This window comes from Staurois parvus, unplaced genomic scaffold (genome assembly GCF_062004578.1).
Source record: "Staurois parvus isolate SC_StPar_1 unplaced genomic scaffold, SC_StPar_1.0 ptg000217l, whole genome shotgun sequence".
NCBI lineage: Eukaryota > Metazoa > Chordata > Amphibia > Anura > Ranidae > Staurois > Staurois parvus.
This window is the reverse complement of record NW_028318013.1, coordinates 8,978,806-9,002,446: the sequence shown is the minus strand read 5'-3', so window position 1 is coordinate 9,002,446 and position 23,641 is coordinate 8,978,806. Positions and strand designations below refer to the sequence as shown.

At 43.9% G+C, this 23,641-nt stretch overlaps 1 protein-coding gene across 6 annotated transcripts in view; it reads right to left on the bottom strand.

Annotated features, from left to right (window-relative positions):
• The window catches only part of MARF1 (meiosis regulator and mRNA stability factor 1), a 243,654-nt gene that overhangs the window by 78,981 nt on the left and 141,032 nt on the right, over positions 1–23,641 (bottom strand). For all 6 annotated transcript variants that reach the window (XR_016312994.1, XM_089679093.1, XM_089679095.1 and 3 more), the window contains 3 exons: positions 13,469–13,644; positions 6,584–6,804; positions 5,810–5,952 (listed from right to left, as the gene is read on the bottom strand). Coding sequence is in view for 5 of the 6 variants with exons in the window: in XM_089679093.1 (XP_089535219.1) it covers positions 5,810–5,952; positions 6,584–6,804; positions 13,469–13,644 (540 nt within the window). In the remaining variant the exon portion in view is untranslated. The remainder of the gene's footprint in view (positions 1–5,809; positions 5,953–6,583; positions 6,805–13,468; positions 13,645–23,641) is intronic.

Sequence of the window (23,641 nt, the reverse complement as noted above, 5' to 3'; positions counted from 1 at the left end):
GTAATTAGGCAAAAAAAAAAAAAAAAAAAATAATCAGCCAAAAGACCAGTATTTCTCAACCTTTTTCAGTCAAGGCACCCTAATCGGAAAAGTAACAGCTTAACTAATAGATTTACATACAGGTGAAAATCAAAAAATTAGAATATCGTGCAAAAGTTCATTTATTTCAGTAATGCAACTTAAAAAAGTGAAACTAATATATGAAATGGACTCATTACATGCAAAGCAAGATAGTTCAAGCCATGATTTGTCATAATTGTGATGATTATGGCTTACAGCTCATGAAAATCTCAAATCCACAATCTCCGAAAATTAGAATATTGTAAAAAGGTGCAATAATCTAGGCTCAATGTGTCCCACTCTAATCAGCTAATTAAGCCATAACACCTGCAAAGGGTTCCTGAGCCTTTAAATGGTCTCTCAGTCTGGTTCATTAGGAATCACAATCATGGGAAAGACTGCTGACCTGACAGTTGTGCAGAAAACCAGTATTGACACCCTCCATAAGGAGAGAAAGCCTCAAAAGGTAATTGCAAAAGAAGTTGGATGTTCCAAAAGTGCTATATCAAAGCATATGTTATGTAGAAAGGAAAAAGTAAGGAAGAAAAAGGTGCACAAGCAGCAGGGATGACCGCAGCCTGGAGAGGACTGTCAGGAAAAGGCCATTCAAAAGTGTCGGGGACCTTCACAAGGAGTGGACTGAAGCTGGAGTCAGTGCATCAAGAGCCACCACAGACGGATCCTGGAAATGGGCTTCAAATGTCGTATTCCTCTTGTCAAGCCGCTCCTGAACAACAAACAACGTCAGAAGCGTCTTACCTGGGCTAAAGAAAAACAGACCTGGTCTGTTGCTCAGTGGTCCAAAGTCCTCTTTTCTGATGAGAGCAACTTTTGCATCTCATTTGGAAACCAAGGACCCAGGAGTATAGAGGAAGAATAGAGAGGCACACACTGCAAGATGCTTGAAGTCTAGTGTGAAGTTTCCACAGTGTGTTAATTTGGGGAGCCATGTCATCCTGCTGGTGTTGGTCCACTGTGCTTCATTAAGTCCAGGGTCAATGCAGCCGTCTACCAGGAGATTTTGAAGCACTTCATGCTTCCTTCCTCAGAGCTTTATGGGGATGCTGACTTCATTTTCCAGCAGGACTTGGCACCTGCCCACACTGCCAAAAGCACAAAAACCTGGTTCAATGACCGTGGGATTACTGTGTTTGATTGGCCAGCAAACTCGCCTGACCTGAACCCCATAGAGAATCTACGGGGCATTGCCAAGAGAAAGAGAAGACATGAGACCGAACAATGCAGAAGAGCTGAAGGCCGCTATTGAAGCATCCTGGTCTTCCATAACACCTCAGCAGTGCCACAGGCTGATAGCTTCCATGCCATGCCGCATTGAGGCAGTATATGCTGCAAAAAGGGCCCAAACCAAGTACTGAGTACATATGCATGCTTATACCTTTCAGAGGTCCGATCTTGTTCTATGTACAATCCTTGTTTTATTGATTGCATGTAATATTCTAATTATCTGAGATTGTGGATTTGTGGTTTTCATGAGCTGTAAGCCATGATCATCACAATTATGACAAATCACGGCTTGAACTATCTTGCTTTGCATGTAATGAGTCTATCTCATATTAGTTTCAGTTTTTAAGTTGCATTACTAAAATAAATTAACTTTTGCACGATATTCTAATGTTTCGAGTTTCACCTGTAATGCAGTAATATCCCACATGTAGGATAACCAACATTACAGGTAATTTAGTCTGTTAAAGCAAATAAACCTTTGCACACTGGTACTGACTAATATTCCAATTTTTCTTCTCTCCCTCACTCAGCTAACGTGACCCCAGTGCTGACAGAGGGGAAGGGGCCAGACATCCTTCAAATCAACCAATGACATAATTTGTTGTTAGAATGCCGGCGACTAGAAAGTTGCAATTGTGCACAATGAAAAGATGTGGCTTTAACTAGAAGGAAGGCTTCATCCACCCACTGGCTTGTATACAATTTTTGGACAATTTTTAGGCATTTTGCCAAGGCACCACTGAAGAAACTAAAGGCGCCCTAGTTGAAAAAGACTGCAATAGACTGTCAAAAAAAAAAACTGCTGCACAACAAAAGCCTGATGCTGAAATGCCCAAGACATACCAACAGATCTAATAGAATGAGCATAAATCAGAAAGGCAGACTCGTTAACCTTCAGAGAAAAAGCACGATTATTCACCTTGCAATCATGGATCATAGTGCAGAAGGATCCTTTTTGGTCACATCAAACAAAACGAAAAAAAAAAAAAAAGCAAGTCCATTTTTCTGATAGAGGCTGTGATTGCAATGTAAACTCTAATAGGCCATGCCACATCCAGACATGGATCGCAGTTTCCACTGGGTTCTCAAGAAAAAGGCAAAAGGGAGGGCAAAAACATTCCTGTTAAGGTGGAAGTCAGACACAGCTTTAAGTAAAAAGGAAGTATTTGGATGTAAAACCACTTTTTCCTTGCGCAACATCAAAAAGGGCTCTTTACAGGACAGAACACCCACCTCAAACCCATTGGGCACAGGTTAGTGCGATAGGAAAAGAAGTCACCTTAAGGGTAAGATCTGCCAAAGGAATTTTCATTGATTAGTTCAAAGAGCGGCTTTTGTATAACCTAGTGCATCAAGGTAAGGGGTCTCTGGTGTCTGACAAGGTGATGTTAGCAACTCCTTGAACAAAGGCTTTCAATATGTGAGAAACTAGGGAACAAAAACACAAAAGACCTGCCAATTTTTGATTCATCCTCAACTGTATTAAGGCAAATCAAGTGGCCCATGAAATAATGGCAAGGGTGAACGTTCTTCTGCCTATATATTAGGAAATGCGCTTTCAAGGTACAATAGTATATCTTATGATTAGTAACCTTTCTGGGGAATTAGTGCATGGGAATCACAGATTCTTCGTCCCCTCTTTCCTTGGGACATGGGCCTCAACAGCCATGTTAGGCAGGGACAATGCAGGGACAAGTCATCCAGACAAAATGTCTGGATGACTGCGAAGAGGTCAGGCGTTTCCGTTAACCTGTGAAAAATGTAAGAGAACCAAGACCTTTTTGGCTAATCTGGGGTCATCAGAATAGCCGTAGCGCTTTCCTTTCTTTGATTCTGTGAAGCAGACCTGTTAATAACTAAGCAGGGGGAGTGCATAAATCAGATGGAATTGATCCCATGGAGTAACCAAAGTCTACTGCCAAATTCTAGAGCATTCGTTGTTCTTGACAAAAAGCTGTCCAGTTTCTTGTTGAACCTGGACACCAGGAGGTCCACATCTGGAGTCCCAATCACAGCACGTGTGTAGGGACCATTCCCCCAGCATCCATTTCTCTTTACTTAGTCCACCTGCTAAACTTGCATTCCCGGCATGTGCACAGATCTGTCTCCTTCTGATTTGCATGACTTCCTGTGCCTCCTTGCTGGTTGGCATAAACCACAGTCATGGAGTTGGGCTGTATTCTGACTGAAAGAACCCCAGGGGAGGAATGTTCACTGCCAAAAGGGAAAGGTTATCACCCTCAGCTCCAAGATGTTAACAGAAGTCAAGTCTCCCTCTACAAAAGGACAGATTCCTCTCTGACAGGTGAAAAAAATCTCCCAGTCATGAAGCATTTTGCAAACCTTTTCTTTTTCTTACAGCAATTTTCCACATCCCTCTCCCTCTGGTAGCTTTCTCGAGTCTCAAACCAGAGCTACCCTCTTGCTGCAGCCCTGCTTTATCCCACACCTGCTTCACACTGCCAAAGTGGCCCAGAAAAAACTTGGACTAAAATTCCACCTTAGTTTCCCACATAGGAAGGCATTCAGAGGTGAAAGATATCATCCCTCAACCACCTCTCTTCACATTTCATGTCAGAGATGTATAACTAATGAACAAATCATATCCCTGCAAAGTGTGTACTTATCTCAATCTAGAACAGTGGTCTCCAAACTGTGACCTGGGGGGCCAGATGCAGCCCTTTGCTTGCTTTTATGTGGCCCTTGGGGCATTGTCAGCAACAGTAGGGCATAGTTTCCACCACTGATACAGAAAAAAAGGACACTATGCTTTCTATTTATACCAATAATAGGGCACTATTCCACCCATTGACACCCATGACGGGGCACCATTCCTCCCACTAATACCAATGATGGGGAACTATTCCTCCCACTAACACCAACGATGGGATGCTATTCCTACCACTCACACCAATTAAGGGTGTACAATTCCTCTAATTGATACCACTGATGGAGCACGATTGCTCCCCCTAATACAAAACGATGGGACACTGTTTACTCCCACTGATGCCAGGACATTTTCTTCTCCCACTGGCCACAGTCCGGCCCCAAAAAAATTTGAAGGACAGTAAATAGGCTTTTTGTTTAGAAAGTTTGGAGACCCCTAATCTAGAGCACTAATCTAGTCATTTCTGTCTGCAGCCTCAATCCACTGCCATCAGCATAAGTCACTTCTGGCAGGTTTTCTTGACATCTAGAGATAAAAGGTGACGGTGAGGGAGCTCCAGTACGTGTTTGACAGCCTGAGCTCTGTTCCTGCGTATTATGTGAAGAGGCTGTGTCCCTTCCCTCCAATCAGCTCTCCGCTCCATGAAGACTCAGACAAGTTGTATAAATTCTGGACTTTATATTCAGCCATCTCTTCTATAAAGCCATTCAAACAGGTACAACTGTATGTAGGAGGATTGGCTTCATCTCTATCATCTGAGGTGTCACTTCACTGGGTGTTACGTAAGGGTTTAAAACCTCTTAAGTCACAATATATACAAACAAGTTTTCAGTATGAACATTGGTCTAACCAAATCTGAAGCAATGGTAGAAAATATGCAAGGCCAAAAAGGCTCATCATCAGCACCTTAGTGAACAGGTTTACTGATCTTCAGTTTTAGTGAATGGATGTGGAAGTGCTCAGTACTGAGCATTTCTGCGTTCAATGCACTGCAGAGTGGCAGCAGGATGATGAGATGAAGACCCTACCTCCTCTATCTCTTCCTTCACCCCAAAAGTGGAAACTTCAGGGGTCTGTTTAGATCTCTATTTCCCCAAAGAGAACTTGTCACAGTTTGTGTATATCCTTTTACCACCCCCTGGTTCAAGTATATAAAAAAAAATATATATATAATTTATATGTGCGCACATTACTTCTTATGATGCACCAGTAAGCAGATTATTGCAAATACACACATTATTATAAAACACAGTTATTTCTGACCTTTCTAGGAGCTTCTTTGAAACAGACTTCAACAATTTGAAATGAGGAAACGCAATCTGACCCACACTGGCAAAGAGGGACACCTCGAATTTCCCCTCGTTAACTAAGAAGGCAGATGATCAGCTTCTAGATCTTTAACCCTTTGTTTTGACAGACTGTGCTCAAATCTAGTTTACAACTGATAAGAAGACCTGCCAGCACAGTAAACACCTTTTTCAGCCACCTCGGCATAGCACAGGAAACTTTACAGCTTTGGATGTTTTTGAAAAGAGCAAATAAAAAAAAAAAAAGGTAAGCAACATTTCTAAATTCTGCTATGTGAATGAGCACAATTAATTATAAAATGAAGTGAAAATACACTAAGCTACTTATTATTATTTACACTTCTGTTTTCCACCTGAGGTGAAAAATGGGAGACAGGGATTGGCAGAAAAGGGATTATATTTTGCAGTTAAAAATATATGCAATTTATGCTTTAGTAAAAACATTCACACCTTTATGTGTCATTGATCAGAATGTGGGCATACCCAGTGAAATTACAAGATAAAGAAATTACTAGCTACATATACTCACCAGTGGTATGCTTGTAAGAATTCCTTTACAATAACCTGTTTGCTAGCTTGGGACTTGAGAAGTTTTAAAAGATCTTGGGTAAAACGCTTTACCTGTGCTCTATGAGTTAGAGTCAAGAAACGTTTGGAGCCCATGCCAAGAATCTGTACAGAAAAATGAACAATAAATACATCTACAGACAAATGCTACTGTGTTATGATCAGCTAACATGGTTCGAAGTGGCGGCAATGAAGCATACAAAATATAAAAATGTAAGGGATCCATCAACTAGAAAACTTTGAGGACTTATATTTATGATGCTCTTGTGCCCTCCCATTAATCCCTTTGGCAAGTATCATACTTATTTCCACCTGCTCTGTGGAATTCTTGCTGTGTGGCCTGCTTAGCCACAACCTCATCAAAAACTGATGCCAGGACAAGCAGCATACAAATTGCCTATAGGACTGAATGGAGACTGCAAGCGTGTATGCATGCAGTAGGATCTGACAGGCAACAGGATTTTAAAGGGAGTGCATGTCTGAGAATCTAGATCTACTCAACACAAGCTTTGTAATTGATTAGAAACTCTTAACCTCCACTTGTGTTTCTCAAAGTTAAATGTCTCAAAGATCTTATCAAATGTAAGTACAACCTTAAACTCCTAAAGAAAAAGGATAGGAAGAATAGAAGAACCTCACATGTGAAAAAAGGTGTGATCAGTTATGCAGTTATTCTCCAAGGGGTGGGGGTGTTGTTGCAGAAGGGGATGCAGGGGGTATCACTAAAGTTGCTTACCTGCAGAACATGTGGCACAGCTTCAAGAAGTTCCATCAGCTTTGTGTAGCCATAATCAGACACACGGCATTGTTTTGCAAAATGGTGGTGATAAATTGGTATAAACTTAGTGACCGGCATAATGCACGAGGGTTGATTTTTTAACAGGTCAATCACTTCTCGACTGAACTGTATCAACTGAGGGTTCCCAACTGGGCTCTTGGATCGCAACATCCAAGGATCTAAGGGCCAATAAAAACAAAAAAAAAAAAAACCACAGAACTCATCAAGATATGATCACCCCATGTTCAAACTGATTACACGCATTACATCATTACAAGTGCTGGTGTAAAGCTGCATTATTCTTTAGTTGTATAGAAACAAATGCTAACACAATAGCCTTTTTGATCACACAGTTGAGAATCCCCCCCCCCCCCCCCCCACTTACCATGAAATCTGACTGGAGTCAATTGAAGTAGACTGAAAATTAAAGTGTTAGTAAACCCACAACAGTAAAGTCCGTCTGTATATGCAGTAAAGCCTACTTGTTATACTCATTGTGGAACCTAAGGGGTTAATCCTCTGCATTGTGTAAAAGGGCCGTTTCTTCTTTCTTCTCTGCCCCTCAAATGACCACCTGATACAAACTGAATCCGTAGCCCCATGCACATGCTCAGTTTGTTGTGTATGGCTAGAGAGGTTTTATTTATTTTTTTCTTCTTGGGAGAGTGCATGTGATCAGCACAGGGCCAATCAGCAGAGTGAAGGCAGAGGTCAGGGGATTACCATCCTCCTAGAGAAAACGCCTCCTACAAGCTTTAACAAGTGTTCTGCTGAAGTCACAAGACTGCTCTAACTGCTGATGAGAAAATTATTTTACTAAAATAATTGCATTTCCATGTTGTGTGTACTGTGGGAGACCAGATGTAGCGAAGGCCAGGTCCTGGGGTTAGTAACACTTTAAAACACAGTCCAGTTATACTGCCACCTACAGGAGACTGGGACACTGACAAACAAAAACTAAGCTAGCCATGTCTAACTCCCTCTACCCAATATACCTCAGTTTTGGAAAAAACTAATACCTGGAGCCAGCAAAAACACACAGGGGTGGGAACGGTGTACCTCAAATTCCAAGAGAAAAATATGTTAATTTGAAAAAAAAAATTTTCTGTAATAGCCATCTGGCAATGGAACCCTTCGTTGCCTTCAGGAATCTGTGCTCCTAAAGGCTTTTGTCACCTTCAGTTAATGTAATAATGTCTATCCCACATCCAATGAATTAAAGTTTTTTTCCTCCTAATGGATTCTGACAGAGTTGGGAGGACAATGTCCTAAAAACGGTGGTAAATGGAGCTAACCTTTGGCAGAAATCCTAGATCTGTCCTTAATACAAACCAATCTGTAAAATGGACAAAAAAGGTTCCTTAATCGAGAGCCTGTAATTCACCGATTCTGTGTGCAGAAGTCACTGCTATCAAAAGAACAGTCTTTAAAAGTAAAACTTCAGAGGTGCTCTACAGGTTGAAAGGTTCAAACAAATTCTTTGTTAGAACCTACAAGACCACTGAAAGATTCTGTTTTAGAAAGACCTTAACTGGCATGGGTCTGGAAGGGGTTAGAGCCCTGAAAAATCTTACCACAAGTCAAGCCTCTACAGTAGCTACTTGCACCTTGTCTGCACCCTTCTCTGAAAATCCCAAATAAAGGCAAGATCTTCCAACAGATGACCTGAGTAGTCAAACTAAGAATTGTACACGCTCTCATACTTTTAGAAAACAAGTAGAGGTCCAGCAGCACGGTAAGAAAAAAAAAAAAAAAAAAGATAAAAAGATAAAAAGGATGTATACAAAAAAAAAACCCATTGATCTCCACAGAGAAAGCAAGGAGGAATTACCAGAGGTGCAGATTCAGGTCCAACCCGAGCTTTAACCCCTGTGGGACTCTGGTCTGCAACCTACAAATCCACCAGGCCTCCCGCTCAAGCAACCTGAAATAGCGATCACCCCCCTCAAAGCAGGGAGAATGTGCTCTGACATGTTCTCTAAAATGCAGAGAGGTACTGGGGATAAATTTAGCATTAAGATTGCTCAAGTCATAAAAAATGTTCACCTATTCTAGTCCTCAAAGCTTGGGTAGTACAAGCTACATATTGTAGACAGCTTGCAGTGTACACTATTTAAGCAACAAAACTTGTACCACAATTGATGTTTCAAAATTTTCTCCTGTGGCTATAGTATCAAAAGTCCTGAAATGTTAAACCGGATGACAGTATCCACAAGTGTTCAGAACACAGGGATAAGAACCAAGTTGTGACAACCAAGTGGGTGGAGCATTGTTGGAATAAATATACTAGGGGAGAGTAGGCTACCTAAAGTAGGAGTATGGCAACTTACAAACTTACATCCCCTCTGAAGTACCCGGAAAAGCTGTTTAATCAGAGTACAAGACTGGCAGATTTTTCTTAATATCAACTACGTGTCAATATTTTTTTGAAAGAAAAAAAAAAGAAAAAAAAAAAAAAAAAAAAAAAAAAAAAGGGTGGTTACAAACCTAACTGGCAGTTCTGAAAATCCACAACCAAAATTATTCTCCTACCACTCTAAAAGATCCTTACTATTCTTATTGCTAGCAATGTTCTTATCTCTTTTTATGGACCACATTGGTAAGCTCCTCTGTATTAATCAAACACTAATAAGAATGCATTCCTCATTGAAAGCATAAAATCAGTGAATTCACCAACTGGTATACCAGAGATGGTGTGGGATGGATGGCAACTCTTATCAAGTGGAATGGTGTTATCAGAGCATGGCTTATGGTAAGTGCACAAAATAACATCTGTAACTGCATTTCACTGCAATGTAGCATCCAAAAAACTAAAAGGAATCAAAATGATGCTCACATTTAAAATAAAGATTGAGTTGGCCATCAATATAATCCAAAAACATGTCACTGGCATCAGTCCATCCATCACATACCATCAACAGGTAGTCAATATAACAACCATTCCAATAAACAAACGTCTTTAATTGATTGTGGAAGAAAAATAATTCCTCCCACCACCTCATGTATAAATTGGCAATGGAGGACGAGAAGTTTGCCCCCATAGACTCCCATAACACTGGAGAAAAAATACTGGCCATCGAATAGAAAAAAAAAAAATATAGTGTTAACAAAAATTCCATCTGCCAATGAATAGGACACATATTTAAACAAATGATACTTCACAGCACTCACTCCAGCATCCTTGGTGAATAAAGAATATAAGGCTTGAACGTCCAGTTTCACACACAAGTATCCCCGAGACCAAGGTAGGGATGATACCTGAGACAAAACACTTGCATTACAAACATACCCTGGCAGAGGCAATACCAAAGGCTGTAAGTGCAGGTCCACCCACTCCCCCAGCCGTTCTTAAAGTTCTACTCTCCATATTTGGCCATAGATGGCTCTTAGAATATAAGTAACTAGAGTAGAAACTAGATGCTTGAAAATTCTATTCTAAGAGCTGCTTCTCATAAGCCAAGCTGAGAGGCTTTACTTAGCTACTTCCAGATAATGCAAAAGTGCCTGTAGAAGCAGGTCCTGTCTGACTGGAAGAGGCCAAGAAAGGTTTGAATTCCAGATGGAGGAGCGTAGAGAACCATGCACATTTGGGCCAAAAAGGCACTATAATGATGACAGACTTTTTTGCTGGATCTTCCTTAGCGCTTGCAGGATCAGTTGTAATGGGGGAAAAGCATAACAAAGATGGTCCCAGAGATACACCAGTGCATATATCCCTAAGGAACTCTCTTTTGTCCAAAGAGAAAATTATTGGGACCTCAGTATTGTGCGGATTTGCAAAGAGGTCCACCTGAGGACACATCCATTACTCCATTATGGAATATACTTCTCCCACACATGGTGTCTGCTCAAGAAGTCAGTCCCCCAAATTCAAACTGCCTTGCAAGTGTACTGCCTATGAGGACTCCAGATGCCCCTCTGTTCAGAAAAGGATATCTTCTGCTAAATTCTATAGGGTCCTAAACAGTGCCCCCTTGACTGATAAAGAGGCATTGTCTGAAAAGACGTGAACATGATCCTTAAGAAAAAAAAAAGGGAAGAAGATAGATATGGCTAATATAGCTACCACAACAGCTTTTATTTCCATCCAACTTGAGGAATGTGTTACTTGGGTCTCCATCCAAGAACCTGTGCTATTTTCTGCTCCAAGTGAGCACCCCAGCCCCAGGAGTTGGCATGTGGGAAGATTACCATAAAGGACCATAACAGGCCCACTGTAAGATTTCTGTGGTCCCTCCACCATCATCGTGTCCACTCTACTTGAGTAGGAATCCTCACCACGGTATCCAATGAGATAACCCACCTATACCACACCTGCAGAAGAAATTGAAGTAGGCGAAAATGTGGCCTTGACAATTGAATTTCTGGGGTGGCAGAAGTTAGAAAGCCCAGAGCCAACATCAGATTTCTGATAACCAGGGGCTGATTGGATTCTATCAAGGCCATGGCAGCTTGCAAATTCGCTGTCCTTCAGAAGAAAAAGGTTTTACTCGACCAAACTGACCAGGTAGCCTAGGAAAAGAACCTCCTGAGCAGGTCCTAAATTTGACATTTGGTTATTTAAATCCAGCCCAGACTAACTGGTGCTAGTAAGTGACAGATCCTCTGGCAACTTCTCTGAAGTTTCAAAGAAAAGGAAATCTTTGAGATAAGGAATCATGGTTTCAGCCAATACCTTTGTAAAATACTAATTGAGCGGATGAAAGACCAAAAAGTAGAGCTTTGAACTGTAAAATCGACTACCTTACCGCCTGATCCTACCGCTCGCCTAAGGAAATTCTGATATTTGATCACAAGTGGGAATGAGGATTGTAGGCAACCTTCAGGATGATTGATGTCTTGTAGCAACCTTACACAAGGGGATTCCTTACTGAAAATATGAAGTTCATCAGAAAACTTTCATATAGCGTTGCTTTGTTCAACAGTCTTGTACTGAGAATTGGCCAGAATTTTCCTGATGGTTTTACGATTAGAATATGTGGAAATAGAAACACTGCTGTTTTTATGGCAGCACCGTCACCATTGTAAGTTCCTGGATTAGAAACTTCCATCACTAGAGATTTTACGCAATCTTTTGGAATATCCATCACCAAAAAACTTCTTGGTAGGGATATGCAAATTTCATGTTATATCCTCAGGAGAGAATACCCAAATTAAATGGATTTGAGGTAATGTCTTGCCATTGAGGAAGGAACCCCTCCAATCTTATCCATACTGGAAGGGAACAGTTAATGCGACGTTTTGGAATGTGTAGGATGGAAAAGGACATACACCTTTGTTCCTGGACTTTTGGGAGGTTCAAGCCTTTTTCCTTAACTTAGATTTGCCCATCAACGTTAGATGGCTGTATTTTTTCTTTAAAATGGAAAAGATTTCATTTGGACAGCCATACAAACTAGAATGGATTCCAATTCTGGACCAAAAAGTAGGTCACCTAAGAACGGTATATCACACAACTTTGTTTTTGAGGCTGAAACTCCCAGCCAAGCCTTTAGCATTAAAGCTCTGCGGGCGGAACTGGTGAGCGCCACTGATCTGGCAGACATCCTATTGTATTTGGCTGCGGCATCCATTAGATATCCTACAGCCTTACACAAAATCAAAAAAGAATCCAAAATCCCCTCTTTGATATCTCTCTCTCGCTATATACACACACACACACACACACACACACACACACACACACACATATATATATACATACACACACACAGTATATCTATATAGATCTCTCTCTCTTTTTAATTGGTTTAGCCAATACTCCAAGTTTCTATCAACACAGGTAGTTGCTATAGCAGGCTTCAGATTCCCCATTATGGACTGCCAAAATCTTTTAAGCAGAGGATTCATCCACTTATCCATCACCTCTTTAAGGTTGCCTGTTTCTTCAAAGGCTAAATTGAAGCATTTGGAGACCTTGGAAAAGGCTGCGTCTAGCTTAGGAATTTGATTGAACAAAAAAAACAACGGTCCTCTCTGGATCCTGCCATTCCCTTTTAATGGGATCATAAATAAGAGGATGAACCAACACTTGTCCTTTAGGCTTATTACGACCAAAGTATAAATGGTCAAAAAAAAGGACAAACAAGTTGTTCTAACCGAGACCTTAATCAACAGCCCCAGCACCTCAAATCGCCATAACAGGTGCACATGAAGAGACACCCACAATTCAACTGCCCAGACAGGCACCAGCCAACAAGGGAAGAGACAAAAAGCCTAGCACAGTAAGACGAACACTGTTCTCTTTACCTGGGCTTTACTGGTGCCAGCACCTGTCACCACTGCTGCTAAGGACTCTGTTGTCTCCATACTGCAGAGCCTGCAGCCAAGAAGCATGGCTTAAATGTTGGTTCCGGAGTGCCAGGCTGCCACTACTCCAGATTGGAACCAGAAAATGACACCAGCTGGGTTCTTCCTCCTCTCCCTGCGTCAGTACCTTTTCAGTACGGGAACAGGGGCAGTGATCCTGAGAGCAAAACTAGTCCAGTACAGCAAACAAGGCTGCACTTGTTCATCCCTGCTCAGCTGGAAAAAAAAAAAAAACCCACAGGCATTAGGTGAGTGACTGTATCTCATCCAAACCATGTGCAAGCCACTTCTGAAAAACAATTCATGCTTCCCAGGAGGGAAGTAGGAACTACCACCCGTACGAAAGATAATCTGTTTTGATAAAGGCCAAGGCTGGCCAAAAGCATGATCACAATTTTATCCTGGTTTGTGACCAAAAAAGGATTTTGTATTGAATGTTGAAAGCTTTTTTTTTTTTTCTTTTATTACAAAGCAAGGATAAGTTAGAATCCCATGGGGCTTATTAGGGTTAAATTACATTACACAAACACTCACCAGAATTTGGGGGCGGAGGTTTGTTGTGTATCCACTTAACTACTTTAATCCCATTCTGTGTAGTTGCAATGTTGACACCAGGAACACAGGTAATCAAGTGCTCAAGAGGCACTCCTCCTTGCCCTTCTCCAACCTCATGCAAAGAGCTGAATTCTGCTGCATAACAATCAGGGAAACTGGAAGAAACAAGCAAATACATAATTTTGTAGTACGCTTACATTCAGCAGGACAGGAAAAAAAAAAAAAAAGATATAAATACTAAGAAGCAACGCAAGTCAGCATGTAGGTATAGGCAAACCTTAAGAATGTCTCTGCTTAGAAGAAATAATGCTTTATATACGCTAGTGACAAATTTCATCAAGCCAAATTGGAGGAAATCCAATATTTAAAGCTGTCACTAGTAACAAGTGAGCAACTCTTCCAATGAGACACCTGTTATGGAAACAACTGAGTGGCATTCCCCTTACGTTATGGAGATTCATCTCATCTGTGCGAGTATTGTGTGTAATCTACTCAATGGGCCATTGATGAATGACCTGGGGGTGATGGAGGCAGTGACAATGGATATACAGATACTAACTCTGCTGCAATCTGAAGTGATAAAAATTCAAGCAGTGTTGGCTGCTTCAGAGTTTTTTGGGTTTTTTTCACTATAAAACAGCTGCAAGTTAAAAAAAAACCAAACACGTGTATTTTGCAAATGAAAACAGTTTATCTTTCATTTATAAAGGCAAAAAAATGGATAAAATCATAAAATTTAGCATCCTTGGGAGGAAGAAGCACATCAAGAAAACTATATGCTTAATGTTTACACCACAGGTGGCTACTGTGCCTCTCAGTGGAAGTTAAGTGAACGAAGTTTAAATGTCTTCCACAAGGAATGTGGCAGGCTATTGGACCTCTATGGATTCAAGAAAAGGAACCAGATATCTTGTGTAGTGTGAAGGTTGACACAAAAGAAGAATATACCTCAGAATATTACAACCTGGTTTACACTGGTAGCAGAGCATACTCCCCAAAGTGTTAAAGGATAAGTTCATCTTTCTTAACATGTTACACCTGTCATGGAAATTTTGTATTGTTGGTTGAACTTTAAATGTGTCATATATGAGTGTTATTCATATGTCTCTCGTGTGGCTTAATTAAAGCTCTGAAGGCTGCAATTGGGTCATGCGCATGTACAATGTATGTATTACAGTACTCAGCTCGGTAATGGATGAGATGGCAGATCTGCGCTTATAGACCGGCGTGTATACCACCACGGCATTCGATGCGAATGCCGCCGGAAGTAGGCCGCGGGCCTGTATCCACATATCAGCAGCATAGTACCACATGGACTTCATAACGCAAAGCGCCAAGCGGTGTGAACTCCGCGTGTAGGCTTATGCATATCTTACAAGCCATTACCAACCTGAACTGTATCTGGATGGATGTGTTTTAATAAAGATCGTATCGGGCCCATCCAGGTACAGACTGATGTTTCTAGGGAATGCTTGTACAAAGAATTTACATACCAATGGGAGCTACTAGGACAGGAAGTATGCTCTCCATGGAGGGCTCATGGGGGGAAGGGGAGGAAGTCTGCTGACCTCAGAGGGCTCATGGGGGAGGACCAGTGATAGAAAATAGGAAAGGCTATGCTCCAATCGGAATGTACATCCTGTGTATAGGCACTCCCCATTACATTGTTCTGTGGGAGGGGATTGACCTTATTCATGTGGGGGGCATGTGTGTGTTTTTAATAAAACCAGGGGCTGAGTCTGAAGCCAGTCTCTATGTGAATTCCAACAGCAACCTGAAAGTGTCGTGTGATCATTTCCAGGTATAGGGAGCTCCATCCCCCACATCTCAACAGAAGCTAACCCAGTTGGATGGGCAGGAATCGTGTAGTTTAGCTGCAGTCGTGGTAAGCGAGATTTGCACAGCTTTATGGGGGATTTCTGCGCATCCAACTGCGAGTACTCACGGTAAGGAGAAATTAGTTAAAACGAATTTCCAAGACACACCCATATTCAGGATGTTACATGCAATGAAAGCACTGGCCCTAGCTCCCCGCCAATCCCCTGTGTTGACAGCTAGTGGAGGAGCTGTCAAATTGGAGAAAAAAAAAAAAAACCAAACACACACACACACACACACACACACACACACACACACACACACACACACACACACCAGTCTGGGGCTCCACCCGCCCAGCAAAGTCACTCCTCTGTGAATGAGAAACAAGTCCGGATAGCCTTAGCGGCCGTCTACTTGTAGTTCTCAATTATATGGCCATATATAACCTATAAGTGGGGGCTGTTTCTTGGGTATGTATATACATTTTATTTAAAGATTCTTATTTTGGATTATGTGTAGTCCATTTTCATGTTATATTCTTTCATCATTTATGGTCTAATTGTGATCTAGGATTTTTGGGTATATGTTATCAGGATGGTCTCCAGGAAAATGGCCACTGTAATTTGTTAGAAACACTTTGAAATCAGATCTCAATCAGGAAAAATATCAAGCTGGATATCTATACTGATAAGAAATGGTAAATGTGTTAGGAACGTAAGGATGCCCCATCGTTTGATGGAAATGAAAATCATCAACCTACAGAGGACTGAATTCAAAGACACCCCAAAAATCAAAGTGAAAAAATGATGCAGCAGGCTAGTGCACTCAAAAATGGTACTGAGCAGTTTGGATGGCCCTCATGTGCTTGTATGCATGCCATCATTGGGGCATGCTCCTAACGGGACGACGAATGTTGTCCTGGGGTATTTCCGCCCAGATCTGGACCAGGGCATCATTAAGCTCCTGGACAGCCTGAGGTGCAACCTAGCATCATCAGATGGACTTAAACATGATAACCCAGAGGAGTTCTACTGGATTTAGGTCAGGCGAGTGTGAGGGACATTCAATGGTATCAATCCTTTCATCCTCCAGGAACTGCCTGCATACATTCGTCACATGAGGCCGGGTATTGTCGTGCATAGGAGGAACCCAGGACCCACTGCACCAACCAAGGGTCTGACAAGGTGTCCAAGGATTTCATCCCGATACCAAATGGCAGTCTAGCCTCTACAGGTTTGTGTCCCCCTACATTGATATGAAAGTGTACAATCCAAAACGCACACGTTCCTGTGTTCAAAATGGCTGTGTGTATAAGTGGGTGCTGCAGTGACCGCCGGCTGGAACCGAACAAAATCAGCAAGGAGAAAAAGGTCACCAGCACACCAAGGATCACCAATATATGGGTCCAAAGGTTTTAATAAACGATCACATAGTTACAGCAAGGCAACGTTTTGGAGTCTTGCAGGACCCCTTCATAAGGCATGTAAAAAATTGTGATAGAAACTGGAGAACTATTTAAGAATCCATCCATCAATCGGAGTGAAGTGAAATGAGCTTGGCCCCGCCCCATGATGTCATGTTCCCTCCAAAAATGTATTCAAATCAATGTAAACAGAAACATTACAAACTGCAAAAATAAATAAAACAATAATCAGATGTGCATAAACTGCATTCCCGGGGATATAAACATTGTGATCACGTGTATCATGGTACTCCTCGGATTGTAATCAAGTGTCAGCTGAAAGCAGCGCTGGGTTCTGGAAACAACGACCAGCAGCATATGTCCCTGACAGAAGATAAAGACTGTTGCCTAGAAATGTGTGTGTGTGGGGGGGGGGGGGGTTGTCTCCGATTGCCAAGTGAGCTGCAATGGGGACACACCTACAGTGGTCCTATTAGCGCAGCGACCGACAGCTTCATAGCAACCCATGTCACCTGCATGCACCATGAGAGTTTACTACTCACGCATGCGCTCAAAGACATTCCTGCACCGGTCGCCATTATCATGGAAACCCATGACGTCGGCTCCGGGAAGGACAAGGTGGAGGCAAGTCGCCGGCGTCATAGAAACACATGGCGCCGATGCCACACAAACCAATGGGTGGGTGGGGTTGCAGAGATGAGCTGTGAAGAAAAAAAACAGAAAGGAAACAAAATTGATGGCTAGTTCACACCACATGCGTTTCAGTTACCCTTCATCAGCATCCAAAGATAAAAGTAGTATACTATACATGGTTGTCAATGCCACAGCACACATCAGTGCTCGCAGTTTCAGTGTGTTCCAGCTGCAGATAAAAAGCAGAACACGCCGCATCTCACTCGTACAGAGCTGGAATGCGGCAAAACGCACCGGAGTGCACCAAAAATGCGCCGCATCACACGTCCCCATCTAAATTGAAAAAAAGAGGGGAAAAAAAAAAAAGAAGTACTAGAATGCATAAAAAACGCATCAAAAACGCATCAAAAATGCACCAGATATGCCAAAAACCTTGTCAAAAACGCACAGGTAAAAACGCATCCGGAACGCATCTTGACTACGTCTTTATAGTGCGAACCAGCCCTGAGAATAATGATAATCAGTCCATGAATGGAGCCGGGGAGAAGTGGAAGAAAAGGGAGTGATAAAAATGGAAAAAAAGGATAGACAGAAAAAAAAGAAAAGCTTCATGACGGAGGAGGAAGTTGTCACGATCTTCTCCTCTCGCCGATCGACTGACGTGTTCGATGGTCATGCCCATCAATTTATATAACTGGTGACCTGCCAAAATAAAATGGGCTGCTACGGGTTTGCTCAAATCAATGGGTTCACCTTTGGTACTCTTGACTAGAGCTGTCCTAATGTCACTCCTGTGTTTCTGAAATCTCCGCTTAAAAGGGACCTTTTGGGAGGGCGTGGCTTGGCGCCGAGCGGAATGGCCGCATAACACAGGAGCTCCCGCCGGCCGGATCGGATTGCCAGACAGCGCGGTCGGGAGGGGTAAGATAATCCCCTCTCATCATGGGGAAACACGACCGGACGCTCTCCGGCACCCGATCGCGATCCCCAAGGGGCCACAAGCCAGCTGGGAGACACATTAAGGAGCTCTTTAGCTCCCAGGCTCAGAGAGCAGGGCCGCAGCCACCTCCCTCTCTCCCTCAATCCCCCTCTCCCCCTCCCTCTGCAGCCTCAGCCTCTGACACAGGCTGCTCTTCCTGCATGGCTATGCAGGCTGGAAGTGACACAGTGCCACAGCATGATCTCTCTCCTGCCACACAGTCCTTGTCCCTAAAAGATTTACATGCTGTGGCCACTGATATAAAGGCCTCTCTGGCTACTACCCTGACCACTGCCTTACATGATTTAAGGGAAGACATCCGCGCAATGGGCTCAAGACTGGCTCAGGTAGAAACGGTCTCCAGTAGCAACAAGAATGCTATACTCCACTTACAGAGACAGTCAGGGGTCCACACTGCGACTATCAGAGAGTTCTACAGGCAGATTGAAGACTTGGATAACCGTGGCCGTAGACATAACATTAGACTCCGCGGTGTACCAGAATCCGTGGAAAACCCTGATATACCTAAGGCGGTGACAACCATCTTTAACGACCTTCTGGGTCGCCCGCCGGCTACCCCTATTGAGATCGAGCGTGCACACAGAGCAAGTCGGCCCAGGGGGAGCGATGTGGATCCACCCAGAGATATCATTTGCTGCATTGTTAACTTCCCGCTCAAGGAAGATATACTTCGATGCGCTAGGATCAGAAGGCATCTGTCATACGAAGGAGCGGATATACAACTGTACCAGGATTTATCCAGCATGACCCTACAACAAAGGCGAGCTTTGAGGCCACTACTGGAGTCGCTCCGTTCCCATAATATTCTATACAGATGGAGATTTCCGTTTTGCCTTTCAGCTCGGGTTGGTGACCACACATATGACTTGCGAATTCCTGAAGATCTACCATCTTTTTGCTCGTCACTGAATATCCCATTGATCGACCTGCCCGATTGGCAGGGGTCTCTGAGAGGGCTTCCGACCCTGACCCCAGATTCAGCAGATGGTGCAATGGACTGGCAGGGCCACTCACTTCGTAGAAGACAGACTGTCCCTTCGACTCCTCCAAGACCTCCCATTGGAGGCGCGGTGGCCGCTTCTAGCCCATCGGCCTCCCCCGCGCACAGAAAGCAACGGCACGAGCCTTAAACGGCTCCCGCTCCCCTTCCATCGGGCCACTTCTGTGTAATTCTTTTCAGCTGCCTGTGGTTCATTATATTTCTTCTGTTGTTCCCATGGCCTTCCCTAAGGAACTCCGAATGCCTCCTCTCTCACAACTTGTTTTGCGCTGGACTCCCTTCCCAGTTGACACGTCATTTGTTAGCTCTTTGGGGAATCTACGCCTCTGGACTCTGACCAGCACCCACTAAGGGAAAGACGCCCTGCGGGTGTCTCCACTGTACCCCTGCCTCATTGGTTCTAGAACCTGCTGCGAGTGATAATCGGTTGCTCCGGTGTGGATTTCTTGATCCTCGGCTCGCCCGCTACTGCTGAGATTTGGCTCCCCGGATCCCCCAGCTGAACTTCTGTCCCCTCCTCACCTGGAACCCGCCCAGTGAACTGTTCGCTCAAGTATCCGCCTTAGTGGTCAGCTTCCGGATTGTCCGCCCACCTTTTGCCGCATCCTCTTCGTACCCAAGGGTCCTCATCCTGCCTCAACGTCTGACGCTCTGTTATCTTTGAAGAAGCTCCCAGCTGAACTCAGCCTCTCCCTGGCGTTCTGTGATCGGCTATGCCCAGTTGATTTCTTCGATGCTGGCGCAAGAGGGCTGAGTATTTTATGCACTGTATTTGGGTCTGTGGAGGTGGGCGGGTGGCGGGATGGGGGGTGGGTTTGTGGTTGGGTGTGGTGGGGGGAGTTTGTGGGGTGGTTCCTGGGGTTAATGCTTCTTCCCTGTGGTTGGATGACTGAGCATCCCCTTCCCTGCTTCCTATAGGGTTGTCCCGCCTGGCCTTGCCTTCTTCTCATTGGGTTTTTCCTGTTTCCTGCTCTTGCTGTCAAGCGCCTTCTAGGGATAATAGCTTGGGCGGGGTCCCCTTGAGGTTCATTTCCCCTTTGCTCTAAGGATCTTAGTGGCCGTGCGGTTGTGGGGGAGGTGATGCTCGTCCCTTTTGTGATGATGCGGGCATTGATTATATTACTTATAAACATTTGCAGTATAGGGTCAGTGTTTTGTTTAGTATCGGCTTCACTGGTGCTGACCCTGGGATGTTTAGTCTGTATTTGCTAACCACTTGGGGTTCCATTGTGTTTCTCATTGTTAATGCCTGATTTTCGTTTGTTTTGCCTCTGCTAACCCGTTGATAACTTTGTTTTTTGTTAAGGAGATGCTTGCAATACTCGTCTTGGCCCTCCACTCTTCTACATTTGTCTTCCCTCGTTTCGGGCCTTGAGACCGTCTCCACATTCTCCAACCCTTCCCTTATATATGGGTTCTGGAGTTAACCAGACACTCGGGCTTGGACAGCGTGGAGACGGTTTTTTGACCTGATTTATGCCTCTCCGAATTTATTCCTGTGCCAGCCTGCGCTTTAGTGCCCCACACATGACTTACACTTTGCCACTTCATGGAGTTGGTATGCGACCCTTCCTACGCGCGTTTTTTCTAGAACCTCCTAAACCTTCTGTCACTACCGACCTCCTCCCGCCTCTTCACATATTTTTCTCACCTGATTCCATATTTTGGCGTGACCACCGGCCGGCGGTGGCGTTTCTTCTCGTTTCGGCGTCCTCCTCGTTCCCCACACAGTGGGCTCTGTGAGCTCCTACTGATCGTCTATACGGCGCGTTTCACTATATAGTTTGTTTCCATTTCTTGCTTCTCTTTCTTCTCTCTCTCTTCCCACCTCCTTCTTACTTTCTTTCCTAGTTATCTTTCCCCCCCCCCCCTTTTTTTTTTTTTTTGTCTTCTCATAGGGAACAGCGGGTCTCTTCCCCAAGCCGTTTATTTTTTCCACTTTTTCTTCTTATTCTCCCCCCCCCCCCCTTTTTTGGTTTTGTTTTGTTTTTTTTGTTTTTTTTCCCTTCCCTTTCCCCTCATCCCTAGTGCATTTTACTGACGGGTTACCATGTCGGCCTCCACCTCAGTCTCAGGATCATTGTCCTTGAAATGCCTTTCACTCAATGCCAAGGGCCTGAACGTGCCCGAGAAGCGTTCCATGTTGCTCTCCTACGTGCGTAAACAAAAAGCGGATGTGGTCTTTCTCCAAGAGACGCACTTTCGCCAGGATTCTATACCCAAACTTTTCAATTTCCATTTCCCTACAGTTATCCATGCTGCTAACCCTCTAGCCAAATCAAAGGGTGTTGCCATCTTACTCGCTAGACATTGTCCTTTCTCGGTGTCGGACTCCCTTGTTGATCCAGAAGGCAGATACCTGTTTGTAAAGGGTTTTTGTGCTAAGCGACCTGTTACACTGGCCAATGTATATGCTCCTAACACCAAGCAGGTTTCTTTCATGCGCTCAATTACCACCGCCCTGGCTGGGTTCCAATCCGGAATGTTGATTTTAGGGGGCGACTTGAATGTCCCACTTAGCCCGCTGTTAGACTCCTCTTCAGGTAGCTCCTTTCTGCCGTTCAAGGCCCTTAAGCAAATACGCACACAACTACAACATCTACAATTGCATGACTCCTGGAGAACCCTTCACCCGTCGGTGAAAGACTACACATTTTACTCTGCTCCCCATAATAAATATTCCAGGATAGATTATTTCTTCCTGTCGCAATCGGATCTCCCACTCCTCCATGCTGCTTCGATAGAACCTATGGTTCTTTCAGACCATCACCCCATCACCATGATCTTGCGGTTCCCTGATGTCTTCATTCGCTCGAAATTTTGGCGCCTGGATGCTTCCCTTCTTGCAGATCCCGCTATTTTACAGGAGATACGCTCCAATCTGACGGAATATTTTTCCCTAAATTCCTCTCCTGATATCTCCCCCCTTACGCTGTGGGAAGCCCACAAGTGTGTTATCCGTGGCTTCCTCATTGCAGCGGCGACAAAGCGCAAAAGAGATAGACAAGAACATTTGAAATTCCTCACGGGCAGGATACACTCCTTGGAGAGGGCGCATAAACGGTCTCTGGCCGCGTCGACCTTATCTGAACTAACGAGTCTACGCTCACAACTTCTTACTGAACTGGGTAGGGTGGTTAAGAAACAATTCATTCTTTCACAAAAGCTGTATTATGAATTTGCTAATAAGAGTGGGAAGTTTCTCGCCAGAGCTCTCCGTGAACAAAGATCCAGCATGACGGTGCACAGAATTAGGGGTTCTGATGGCACTATGGCCACATCTAACCCTGACATTGCCACCCACTTCGAACAATTTTACACTTCCTTATATAATCTCCCTCCGGAACATCCCCCTCTGCCCACTGACAATTCCAGGGCCTCCCTGATTTCCGAGTTTCTCCGCCGTCACGGCCCGGCGGCCCTCTCGGAGGACTTGGCTGCATCGTTGGAAACAGACCTGACACTGAATGAGGTGCAGTGTGCTTTGCAACGGATGAAACCGGGTAAGAGTCCGGGCCCGGACGGCTTTTCGGCGGCCTATTACAAATCTTTCCTTGACATCCTGGGTACCCCTTTCCTATCGGCATTCAACACTTTCTCTCAAGACCCTCCACCTAAAAATCGCCTTCTGGAAGCCCATATCACAGTTATTCCTAAAGGTGACAAAGATGCCACACAGGTTTCTAATTATAGACCCATCTCCCTGCTGAATGTGGACATTAAAATCTTTGCGAAAATCCTTGCCAATCGACTTCTTCCTCTGCTCCCCTCCCTGATCCATTTGGACCAAGTTGGATTTATCCCGGGTAGGGAGGCCAGGGATAATACCATTAAGGCCCTCAACCTCCAACATTGGCTCTGTAAATCTAACTTTCCCGGTTTCTTCCTTTCCCTGGATGCGGAGAAGGCCTTTGATAGGATCGCCTGGGACTATTTGCAGGAGTCTTTGGTGCAATTGGGTCTGGGTGAGAAGATGCTCAATTTTATAATGACCCTGTATTCAGGCCCTACTGCGCGTGTCCGGGTCAATGGCCATTTGTCAAACTCTTTTCCTTTGGGCAACGGTACGCGTCAGGGTTGCCCCCTTTCTCCACTCTTGTTCGTCCTTTCCTTGGAGCCCCTTCTACGGAAGTTGCGCTCTAACCCCGACATCAAAGGAATTGCAGTCTCGGATAAGGAATATAAGCTTGCGGCTTACGCGGACGATATTCTTCTTTTCCTTGCCGAACCGCATATTACTCTGCCAAATTTACTAAAGGACTTTGCATTTTTTCG